This window comes from Rhincodon typus, chromosome 10 (genome assembly GCF_021869965.1).
Source record: "Rhincodon typus isolate 14 chromosome 10, sRhiTyp1.1, whole genome shotgun sequence".
Taxonomy (NCBI): domain Eukaryota; kingdom Metazoa; phylum Chordata; class Chondrichthyes; order Orectolobiformes; family Rhincodontidae; genus Rhincodon; species Rhincodon typus.
Window position 1 is genome coordinate 43,821,267 of NC_063341.1, and position 12,971 is coordinate 43,834,237.

The 12,971-nt window shown below is 39.5% G+C and overlaps 1 protein-coding gene across 1 annotated transcript in view; it reads left to right on the forward strand.

Annotated features, from left to right (window-relative positions):
* eps15 (epidermal growth factor receptor pathway substrate 15) overlaps window positions 1–12,971 on the forward strand; it is a 128,796-nt gene that overhangs the window by 65,890 nt on the left and 49,935 nt on the right. The window contains exon 14 of the mRNA XM_048602094.1: window positions 9,568–9,640. Within this exon, the coding sequence (XP_048458051.1) occupies window positions 9,568–9,640 (73 nt within the window). The remainder of the gene's footprint in view (window positions 1–9,567; window positions 9,641–12,971) is intronic.

Below are 12,971 nucleotides of genomic sequence, written 5' to 3' on the forward strand. Positions count from 1 at the left end.
ATATGGATTCTACAACAGCCAATCCAAAATTATTTTTTGCTATAATACTTAATCTGTCTTGTATTAGCAAAGTTATCCCACCAACCTTCCCTTCCCAAAAAGTTACATACCCGTGAATATTTAGTTCCTAACTGTGACCTCCTTGTAACCAGGCCTCAGTAATGGTTATAAGATCAGGTCCATTCATTTCAATGCATGCCATTAATTCATTTGTTTTGTTTTGATTAATGTTGAGCTGGACTTGAGTGCTGTTGGTAAAACCCCGAAAAAGATTGATGAGCAGGTTGTTGCCTAAGTTGAGTGCTGCTTGATGGCACTGTCAACAAAACCTTCAATTGCTTTGCTCATCATCAAGACTGATAGGGCTGTATTGAACTTCTGTTTTTGTAGACAGGCATACATGGGCAATTTTTCAGATTACTGAATAGGTGCCTATGGTGTGGCTGTATTGGACAAGTTGTCTAAGGGTGTGGTTAGTTCGGGAGTGCAAGTGCTTAGTACTGCTGCAGGAATCTGGTCAGGATCCATACGCTGTGCTGTAACTAACTCCTTCACCTATTTCTTGATATCTTGTGGAGTGAATCAAATTATCTGACGAGTGGCATCTGTGATAATGGGTACTCAGGAGGTGACTGAGATGAATCATCTATTTCTGCCTGAAGATAGTTTCAAATATCTTCGTCTTGCCTTTGCATTGACCATCTCAGAGGCTTTGACATATATTCTCCAATTTTGGAATGAATGATCTTTTTAATCCAGGGGCAAATGAGTGAGGCTTATCCAAAAATTTCTGTGAAATATGAAACATATAAGATTCTGTTGCAATACTTGATGGGTGTTTTTCAGGTGAATTGTCTTGTAAAAGACTGGTTATGTAATTTGGTTAATCCTGCAATATAAAACTGTATTATTGATTATTATCTTAACCATTTGCTTGGTCACTGATTTTAGTCCATTTGTTGAGAAGACACTCAGCTCCAAACACCTAGCTCATCAGGAGCTGCCAGTCTTGAAGTGGACTGTGGTTGACCAATTCTTTATGTCAGTCAAGTTGGGCTAATGATCTATAACTGGTGTCTTTCATGTTGTGTTAATACTCTGCAGTAAAACTGGAAGTGCTCTCAAGAGTGCAAGCCTGTTCAATATTTGTGGGATCTCTGGGATACCTAAAATCAGAGTTTCCATCTCCATTTCCCCAGTCAGGTCCAGAAGATACTGAAAAACATGTTTGGCATGGACATGTTTGCAAGGGTTGCCGGAAAGTGTGCATGTTGATCCATCAACCTTTGAACAGCACTCCAGACTTTTTTGGTACAGTTTAGTCCTTTAGCCATCAAGTTCCATGAGTTCTCCAAAAGGAACTATTCACCCACAGGTGCTAGTTTCATTCTTTAATGTCAGAGTTGTGTTCACATGCAGTGAACCTGCACACTGTATCTGGGGACCACATCTCCCTGGAATTCTTAAGATGTTTTAGCCTGAACTTTGAGGGATCCATTGTCCATGAGGAGGCACTGTACAGTATATGCCAATGGATAGGCTATATACTTGCAAGGAAAGACTTGTGTGTTTGGTTTTTGTTTGCAATGCTGCTAACCATCAGTATTGGTCGAGGATGAGAAGCCAACTGGCCTACAGAAAGTGGGAAGCAAATCTTCTTCATCACACAGTGAATGCATTACATCAACCTGTTGAATATACAAAATGCAAGCCAATGCTAATATTTTCGTTGGCAAGCTGGAACGTGGGACCACATACACAGCAATGACCAATGACTTTGAACTGGTCGACAATGCACGCAAGACAGCTCTGATAATCATGAAATGTGATAGACTGAACATGGACATAGCTTCTCTACAAGAGATAAGGCTTCTCTAGATTGAAAACTGAAGTCAAAACACCTTCATGTACCAGAGGCCAAGTTCAGAGGAAACATGTGGCACGGTGTTACCTTCCCTGAATGAAACTCGATGTTGTTGATGATCGTACCCCCCAGATTGGCAATGTTGAGATTTGCGAAGCCCCCAGTTGTAAGATACTACTGGAGCTTGACCAGCTAAAGGTTTGTTGCTTGTAAGTTTACTTACAAAGTCATGCGGAATGACAGACAGAATTTTTGTTTTCAGTGACATTTGACCTTCAGATCCTCTGAATAAGACAGACTAACTGGTCTAACATCACGAGTGAACTGTTACTCTCACAGAGTGAACTGCAGACATCAGAAGAATGATGATGGTTGTACATGACTTCCATTCTCCTGAGCACTAGGCAAAACCATGCATGCACTGTGCCCATATGTATCTGCTAAATCTTGACACAATAGCTGTCATGAGGCATTCCCTAAAGGCTGAACAGAGACCATCTTTGCAGAGTTTGATACCACCACCGAGGGCACCTAGGGACGTGCAAAAGATGTTGGTCCAGCCAACAAAGCCCCACATCCCATGAAAGAATAAAAACAGTGATGAGCTATAAATGTTGGTCTAGCCAGTGATGCCCACATCCTGTGAAAGAATATTTCTTTTAAAAAATTGGAAGGATTTGTGTATGTTTTAGAATTAGCCAATAGGAGATGCTCTTTATGATAATGAATCTGTTCTGGGTAGACTGTAAGAAACACAATATTCACTTCTGACCTCTTGTCCGTTGATTACAGTAAAATTATTGCAACAGACATGACCTAGAAATGTGCAGATTAATGGCACAAGTTTACAAATGTTGTCATTTTTGGGGTTTATATTACAATTTTTCTTCAGTTTAGTATTATCTGCCATTTTTATAAGTGGACGTACATTCTGTACAACCCAGAATATGTCATTACAGGTCTCATATCTACTGGAGACTGGAATATTCATTGAGGGGTTTGGAGAAGGAGGAGTGGGGGGTTTTTGGGTGGGTGGTGGTGGTTGTTGGTGGTGGTGGTGGAATGTAGACGATTAAATAGTGGAAGGAAAATTACTTAGGGAAGCAGAAAAGATGGCTGAGGTACTACATTAATACTTGTCATCTATTTAATTAAGCCAAAGGAAAAAGATTACAGCAAAATACTAGTGAAGAAGAAGGTGGTTGAAATACTAGATAGGCTAAATATTGAGCATCACCTCGATTGCCATGATATAGTACTGCAGTGCAATTGTCTGTGGCTTTTTTGAGTGGTACATTGGTGAATAGGCTTGCATTATCAAATAAGCGCATGGATGATGCCTAAGTTCACCTGTTTGGGTTCTGAAAAGTGTCCAGCCTGTTTCGTATTAACCTGGAAGCATAGAGTATCTCAAAGGTCTGAGCAATAAGTGAAGCTAACTGTTTCAAGCTGTTAATATGTTTTTAAGAACAGGAAGCTGCCGTCAAACAAACATACTTTCTGTCTGTGACTCAAATGGGTCATATGGCCTCTAAGTTTCAAAGCCAGTATGATGCTGGATAAGCAGATGGAGCTTAATTTTGATAAATGTGAGGTGCTGTATTTTGGTAGGGCAAATCAGGGCAGGACCTGTACACTTGATGCTAAGGTCCTGGGGTGTCTTGCCGAGCAAAGAGATGTTAGGGTGCAGGTTCATAGGTCCTTGCAAGTCGAATCCCAGGTAGATGTGCTAGTGAAGAAGGTGTTTGGTACGCCTGCCTTTATTGGCCCGTGCATTGAGTATAGGAGTTGGAATGTCATGTTGTGGCTGTACAGGACAATGGTGAGGCCACTTCTAGAATACTGCGTTCAGTTCTCGTCTCCCTGCTATAGGAAAGATGTTGTGAAACTTGAAAGGGTTCAGAAAAGATTTCTGAGGATGTTGCCAGGCTTGGAGGGTTTAAGCTAAAGGGAGAGGCTGAATAGGCTGAGGCTGTTTTTCCTGTAGCGTTGGAGGCTGAGGGGTGACCTTAGAGACATTTATAAAATCATGAAGGGCATGGATAGGGTGTCCAACTGGAGGGCATAGGTTTAAACTGAGAGGGGAAAGATTTAGAAGGGACCTAAGGGGCAACAGTTTCCTGCAGAAGGTGGTGCATGTCTGGAAAGAGTGTAGAGGCTGGTACAATTACAACATTAAAAGGCATCTGGATGGGTAGATGAATAGGAAGGGTTTAGAGCGATATAGACCAAATGCTGGCAAATGTGACTGGATTAATTTAGGGTACCTGATTGGCATGGACGAGTTGGATTGAAGTTGACCTTGCTGTCCGTCTCTATGACTTTATGATTGTGAACCTTTGGAACTCTCTTCTTCAAAAGGCAACAGAAGCAGAATCTTTGAACATTTTTAAGGTGAAAGTAAGTGGATGGAGTCTTAATAAGCAAGAATGGTGAGGGATTATCGGGTGTGGGTGCGAATGTGGAGTTGAGTTTATCCTCAGATCAGCCACGATCTTATTTTGTGGGTGAGCCGATTCATGGAATCGTAGAATACTGACAGTGTGGAAGCAGGCCATTTGGCCCATTGAGTTCACACCAACCCTCCAAAGAGCATCCCACCCAGATCCACCCATCTACCCTATCCTTGTAACCCTGCATTTCCTATGGCTACACATCCCTGAATGCTATGGGCAATTTAGTATGGCCACTCCACCTAATCTGCACACCTTTTGCCTTTTGTCTGTGGGATGAAACTGGAGCACCCAGAGGAAACCCATGCAGACGTGGGGAGAATGTGCAAACTCCACACAGTCAGTGGAATTGAACCCAGGTCCTTGGAGCCGTGAGGCAGCTGTGCTACCCAGTGGAACTCGTGCAACCAAATTGCTTACTTCTGCCCCTAACTCAGGTTCATATCTACCCTTTCAGGCAGTCAGTTCCAGATCCCTACCATTTTCTGGGTGAAGAAAATATATTGCTGATTTATCATAAAATGCTTGTACCAATTGCTTTAAATCTATGCCCCCTAAGTCACATCCCTCTGCTAAGAGAAATAGATGATTTGCATCCACTCTGTCCAGGCACCTTGTTGCCTTGTGTGCCTGAATCAAATCTCCCCTCAGTCTCCTCTGTTCTAAGGATAAAAACTACAGCATATCCAATCTTTGCTGATAGCTGCAGTTTTCCATTCCTGACAATATTCTTGTAAATCTCCTTTGTACTTTCTCAAGTGCAGTTACATTGTTTCTAAAATGAGATGAAGCAATGGTCTCAAATATGTCATTCTCTAATTTGATGTGGGTCGTCACATTAAGATCACAGTTTTCCACAGGATACATTATTATGGCATTACTAATTAGCTCTGTCTCATTACACAAAACAAGATCTGAAATAGTTTCTTACCTGTTTGGTTTCCCAACATATTGTTCTAGAAAACTGTCTTGAATATGTTCCAGGAACCTGCCCTTCAAATTACTTTTCTCAATCTATTTCATAATTAAGGTATTCAATTGCGTTGCCTTTGTTATAAGCTGCTCATATTTCTTCATAAATACATTGTCCTCCAGTGTAGCTGTTATTAGACAGGCTATAAACTATTTCTGCTATTGTATTCTATCACTCGTTATATCTTATCTGCACCCATACTCATTTTGCTTCCTGTTGTTGAGTTAAAGACCACAATGAGGAAGCAATATTCTGACGTTCTTTATTATCTGAGCTACTACTTCTTTTCCATTTTGTCCATCTTTTTGAAGTAACTTTTTTTTTAATCAACCGTGAACACCATACAACCAGATACAACCAGATCTCTGTACTGGGTCTTAGATCAAGCCTATTTATCTTCACTTTTGCCATTAGTTTATCCAGCTTGAAATACTGTCATGTCAACCTATTATTTTTCTCCAATTCAACCTTACTCACTGCACTATTATTGTTGTTCCTTGTTCCCATACGCACTGATTTTCTCCCCAAATTGCTACACTTCTGAGTTTCTCTTTAACTTTATAAATTTTCTCTCAGTTGAACATTACCCTCCAAGCCTGGATTCGTTCCCGAATCTCCACTGAAATAGCTGCAAGGATAATGGAATTTCAGCTCTTATCAATGGGGAGTGAAAAATCAATTCTGTTTGCTGTTTTTGATCGTCATGCTTTGCTCCCTGTTGAAGAGTATGTGTGCATGCGGTGCCAGGTGAGGACATAGTTGGGCTTGACTATGAATTCATCTGTAATTAGAAATGCTGGTAATACTGTTGAGGTTTACACAGTAAAAATTACTTCCAGGATAATGCTTCAGAGGGAATTAGACCACCAAAAGTGCCTTCAGGAATGAATAGGAAAATACTATTTTTAAAATCAAAGCAAATGTTGCTAGATGTGTATGGTATGTTTCAGCTGCACAAACATTTCTAAATTTAGCTTAATTATTTACCTCATGCAAGCAGAGTAATGCAAGGTCTGTAGTGTAATATTTTTTCTAAAGCTTCTCTAATATTAGTTTGATTTAGATCAAAAAAATTTTCCCTACTTCTTCTGTAGTAGAAATTATGAATCTTCCAGGAAACTTATTCCCTTGATGCTTATTAAAGACCTGGTGAGAAATTATTTTAAAAATGTAATTGTGTCTCTGGAAAATGTTCGCCATTAATTATATAATCACTGTAAAATATTGAAGATTAGCTGCAGTGCCCTTTTATGAAAGGAGAAATGACACGTAGTTAATGGTGTAAATTCCTTCGGGGCTTCAGAATGGAATAGTTAATAAAGACCCTTAGCCCTGAGCTGAAGAAGCAAGAGTAATTACCAAGAACAAAGAAAATTACAGAACAGGAACAGGCCCTAAGGCCCTCCAAGCCTGCACCGACATGCTGCTGGTCACAATAAAACCCCCTACCCTTCTGGGGGCTGCATCCCTCTATTCCCATCCTATTCATGTATTTGTCAAAATGCCCTTTAAAAGTCACGATTGTATCTGCTTCCACTACCTCCCCCGGCAGCGAATTCCAGGCACCAACCATTCTCTGTGTAAAAAAACTTGCGTCGTACATCACCTCTAAACCTTGCCCCTCGCACCTTTAACCTATGGCCCCTAGTAACTGACTCTTCCACCCTGGGAAAAAGCTTCTGACTCCAAGGTTTTGGAGTAGATTTGTAGCTCGGTTTGTGGGTGTTGTGGTTGGTTGGCTGGCTTGTCAACAAACCAGCTCGGCAAGCCAACCAACCACAAAGCTTCTGACTGTCCACTCTGTCCATGCCCTTCAAAGAACGGAAATCTTTTTTATTGACTGCTCATCCTTTCTTTCAATTTCTCCTCTGACCTTTCTCCTCCTTATCTTTGTAATCTCCTCCAACTTCATAACCCTGAGATGTCCGTGCTTTTCCTGTCAATTCCCAGTTGTAATTTCTCTATCATTGGCTGTCCCTTTAGTTGCCTTAACCACTAAATTTTCTCCTTATGTTTCTCTGCTTTTCTGCCTTTCAGACACTCCTTAAAACCTGCTTCTTTAACCAAGCTTATTTTTTCATCTGACCTAATATGTGTTAACTTGCTTTAGTGGTATTCTTAGTTTTATCATGTTCCTGTGAAGTGACTTGGGATATTTTATTAAGTTTACTTGTGCTATATAAATACAGTTGTTGTATTGATTCCTGTAAGTTTAAATATTTTTCCTACTAACAATTGTGATGTATGATTTACCTAAAATACTTAAGCTGACATTAATAATCATCTTTTTAAAAAATAAATTAAAATCCACTGTTTTTAACTGAAGTTTATCTGAAGTCAATTCTGTCAGTCCTGTTTGCTTCATTGAAATACTAATGAATTGTATTTTAACTGTAATGCATATGCATAATAAATACCCTCATCATTTTGATTTGACAATTGATGGATTTGTCCTCCAGGAAGAGGTTTAATTACAGTAGTTAATAATGCATGGAACATCAGTTGAGGTTCAGGCCTTCAAATCATGTTTATGACGTGAAGAAATTCTTAAGAGCAGTTGAGCACACATTAGAGCTTAAAACCTAAAGATAAGTAGCTTCAGAAGTCCTGTGGCAACCTGTAAACCAGAGAGAACCACAAGTATATTTTGTTTGTGATCCTCTAAAAATTTGTGAATGAATGCTCTTGCTTTGATCTAACGTTGGCTAAAAAACTGAGACCTTTATATTTGCACTACCATTTAATTTCCTATACTTAAAGCCTCTAATTTATTTTAATAAAACCAAATAACAAAACTTTTTTTTCTTGTTGACTCATTGTCTTCATTTAACCTATTTGTTTCATCACTTTTCTGGTGCTACCTGGCTAATGCAAATCACCGTCATTCACTGCTGCACAGACTTGATATCCTACAATATATTCAATTTCCTCAGCAAGCAGTTTGTGCAGTGTAATTAGACGGAGATGCGCACCAGGGAATTGTCCCTTTAAACTCGCCTGCAAGCCCAATCAGACATCTCACGGGGAAAATCAGAGGGATCCTCCCGCAGGATTTTCTGCTGCTTATCCCTCCTTCCCCCAAATAGTTTATGAAATGAATGTTTAAACTCAATGTGGATAGTCTCTCGGGTTGAGGAAATTTCCACGTGACTGCTATTTCCTGGTATCTGAACTGATTCTGTAGAGTCTGAAGCCCTTGTCTGCGTACACGCGGTGCGGGAGGGCAGACTTGCAGCTCCAGGAGATGATCAGCCTTTGCTGATTATATCATGCAGGTTTGCAGTTCTAGGGTTCACTCTTGACACTCAGTGGATTTGCATTTGATTCTGAACCCCCACATTTGTCATGTTCAGATGAGTGCCAAGTTAGGATGAAGCAGAATGTACGGCAAAGATGATGCGAGTGGTAAGGGATTGTTTAAAATCTCCACGGCACCGCTCACCGCCCAACGACGTGAGTCTGAAAACTATCAAGATAAACGTGATGGCAAGGGCGGGGTTGCGGGTAATATGTGGTAGGAAATGGAAAACTGCCAGATAGAAATAAGATATTTAAAAAATCGTCAGCTGTCTCTACACCGGGGACATATATCTGATAAAATCGTGCAAGCATCCCGTTTGTGAAAATTCCACATTATGATAAAAGGAGCAGGTGCAGTGGCAATAATTCATGTATGTTATATACTTCAATATTGTGCACTTAAGGCTTTCAGTGGAGTGCTGCTCCTGGGCGGTCAGAATCGTTATTTTAGTAAAAATTGTACGATTTATTCATTTGGTTAGCTTCAGGAAGTGTTTTCTGCTTTCACCATAGGTTTATTGTAAAACACCTTATTGTACAATGTATATGTTGTTCGGCATCAGCAAAAGCGTATAAGTAAGAGTACTTCAAAATGTAGCGGTTTGGACCTGCATAAGCATGTTATTTAATAATAGGATGATCTTTAGCTCCTCCTCTTCCTCCAGACTCTAATTTCGATTAGCTGACAGCGCTGTAGCAACAGTGACATTTGTGGTGAGAAAACGTCTCATTGATTTTCGCCTCTCGATTTCAGAAAACCCACCTCTGAGAGCAGACATTTTCGTTGTTCACTGAAATTTTGGCTTTTGGTTCGTAGTTTAAAATAAGGTATACAGAGATTCAAACCTGGACTCTGGAGTATTAGTTCGAGGCCTGAAGATGCATTTGAAGGGCGAGTCGGGGTTTGGGAGCTGGTTAACTGTTCCTGCTGTCGCTGATGTCCTGAAATATACCTGCCTTGTCTGCTGGTCTTCCAGGGAGAAAAGCAGTGTGGAAGTGGAAATCAAAGAAAAGGAGGAGGCCATCAAGCAACGAACGAGTGAGGTTCGGGTGAGTGTTAATTGCAGCAGTTTATTTTTGAATTAAAGGATCAGCTTCTGCAAAGTCATCTTGCCCTTGCTGTATTTTTCTGGCTGTTTTTCAAGGGCTGAGATTTTGCCAATTTTACTGACTGTGAAAGAATATTATCATAGTATCAGTCAGTTATGTCATGCAGAATTTTGCTGAAGGCAGGCAGTAGTTATTCTTCATGATAAGAAAATTGTATTACTCTTGGGAAAAAAATATACTTATGTCCTCGTATTACCGGTAGACAATTAAAAACGTTGAGCAATGTTTGAAAATATCACTGAAAATGGCAACTATTTTTACCACATTCAAGGTTTCTAATTGTTTCAATACAATGACATTTTAGTTTGAGTTGTACAAGATTAGTTCACATTTAAAAGATGTTTTGTATCTCATTATGTTAAGCATATTTTTGACTACAATATCAATACACTGCTTTGATATTTATTTTGTGTACCACTGCTTGCAAATTAGTGACTGATCTTTCTCCAGTTCTTGGGTGTTTGTAGCACTGACTGTAAATTGATCCGTCAAGAATTTACATGTCAGTCTTTTCAAATTTGAGGTTGCCTTAACCTTGGTTGTTAGGTGATGGCAGAATTAGATTGACTGGACAGGTGATGGTACAGAATAAACTGACCACTTTTTCTTTTGACACTTGTTATATAACCTGAGCAGATATTCACAATGATAATTGGCTCCAATATTTTGCTCTGAAATACTTTTCCAAACAGATCAGCACCAGACTTGATTACAGTTGCATGACATCATGGTTCATTCATAAACATGTATTAGTATTCTTATTGCACTTTGGAATCTAGTTCAAAATAAATTCTCCCTGTAATAGCATTTTAGGATGTTAGTAAGCAAATTTTTAATGATATGCTAATCTTTTGTGATTTGCAGCATAGTATTATATTTCTGCAGATTTCCAGCAGACTTGTTAACTGACCATCTCCCTTTCTTCTCTGTTTTCCTTTATCTAATGTTACACTTTTAGTTGGCTGCACACCAAATTTCATATGCCTGATTTGTTAATTATTGTATTATTTTTATCCAGATAGGGAGAAATAATTTGATTTTAATGTTGATATTTTGTTTCTTATTGTATTTTCTTAAATAAAAAATGTCAAGGCTGGGCAAGATAAGCTATAGAAAAAAAAGGCAATATATTTTTCAGGAGTTAGCATAGATGATGCAAAAACCAGGAAATATGATGTTACTCACTAACTCGCACCATTTAGAGCTTCTATCTGTTCTCGTAAATCAGTTGTCAAAATGGTGTGAATGCACGTCGCAATTCTGTTTTAGACACTAAAACACAGATCAGAATGAATATCAATCTGCTGCATAAAATGACCTAATTTTTCCAGCCCCAAATTACATGTTTTTCTATGTACTTAGGATTCAAATTGATCTCCCTTTTCCATCACAATGTGCTTTACTTGCATTAGTTGTCAGCTTCAATGTTTCGCCCCATAAATGCATATTTTACTTGGCTTAAAACTAAGGATCAAGTGGGCAGTTTGGGCTGCGTTGTGAAAATGTGAAGGACGTTTAAGACAGAGCATTATATTCATTGCAATTATGGAGAGAAATGAGCTTTGCAACAAAGTAAATGAAGTGTGAGGATGGGTTCAATCTAAAAATTACAGCATTAGCTAATTCTTCAAAGAACTGTGCTGCAGCCCGGGACTTCAGTGTTGGTGGAAAAGCTTGAAAATGGAAGCAATCCACCCTCAAGAACTGTCTAAGATCAAATGCCCCATGAAAAGAGGGAATAACATCATCTTTACTTTGAAAAGCATGTGTCAGAATGATTTTCTTGTCACCATAAGGATGTTTATATGCAATGATCATCTCCAATAAGAGACAATCTAACCTCTGCTCCTTGACATTCAATGGTATTACCATAGCTGAATCCTTTATTATCAAAATCCTTGGCATTACCATTGGCCAGAAACTCAACTGGACTCACCAGATAAATGTTGAGACTGCAAGAGCAAGTCAGAGGTTGGGAATACTGCAGTGAGTAACAATCACTCCTGACTCACCAAAGCCTATTCACCATCTACAAGGCACAGGTCAGGAGTATGATGAAATACTCCCACTTGCCTGGATGGGTGCACATCCAACAACGCTCAAGAATCTTGACACCACATCCACAAGCATCCACTCCTTCCACCACTAACACTCAGCAGCAGTGTGCACTATCCAGAAGATGCACTGCAGAAACTCACCCAAGATCCTCAGGCAGCACCTTCCAAACCCACAAATATTTCCATCTAGAAGGACAAGTGCAGTAGCTGTGTGGGAGCACTATCACCTGCAAGTTCCCCTCCAAGCCACTCACTATCCTGACTTGGAAGTATATTGCTGTTCCTTTACTGTTGCTAGGTCAAAATCCTGGAGTTCTTTCCCTAAGGGCATTGTGGGTCAACATACAACTCGTGACTATAGCTGTTTAAGAAAGCAGCTCATCATCACGATCTAAAGGGCAGCTAGGGACGGGCCATAAATGCTGGCCAGCCAACGATACCTAAGTCCCACAAGTGAATGAAAAATGCATTAAAATGGGCACTTAAATGAACTCCTGCAAACATTTCAGAGCAACACCTCGTTGGTATATTCACTTTTTCAAATGAAATATCTAATGATGTGGCAGAAAACCAAGATTTCACAGCGATGAGCAAAAAAAGCTTAATGTCAAAATTACTAGTTTCCAGCAATTCTCTGTCAAGCAGCAGCAAAAACAGATCGCATCAACAACATGGATGAAATGCCCAAGAATTTCAAAATGCCCAGCATTTGAACAGTTGAGAGGAAACGTTCAAAACATAACTAGTGAAAATCAAAGGATGTGAGACTACAGATTAGTAAATTATGTGCATATTTTTAGCACCAGGTGAATGATTTTTGAACTTTTATCTTGCATCTGAATTTTGGTTTACATTCAATACAGTTCAGTTTCACTGAAGTAAATATGCATGAGGGAGATCTGGTGTATTATTGACAACTGCCTACTTCTGATGCAGCTATCATTGCTCGTTCATGTGATGAGGTGGAAAACGGCTGTTTTTGTCCATAAAGGAACTGTGGAATTTTGGCCTGTATGCAGAAAGTAACAAAAAGCTTGCATTTATGTAGCTTTTTTTCACTACTTCAAGAAATCTCAACTTAGTTCACAACCAATAAATTAGTTATGGAAGTGGAGCCTTAAAACATAGAATAGTACAGTGCAGGAATAGGCTTTTTGGCCTATCATGACTGTGCCACTATCAAGTTATTCTAAATTATCCCATCTGGTTGCACA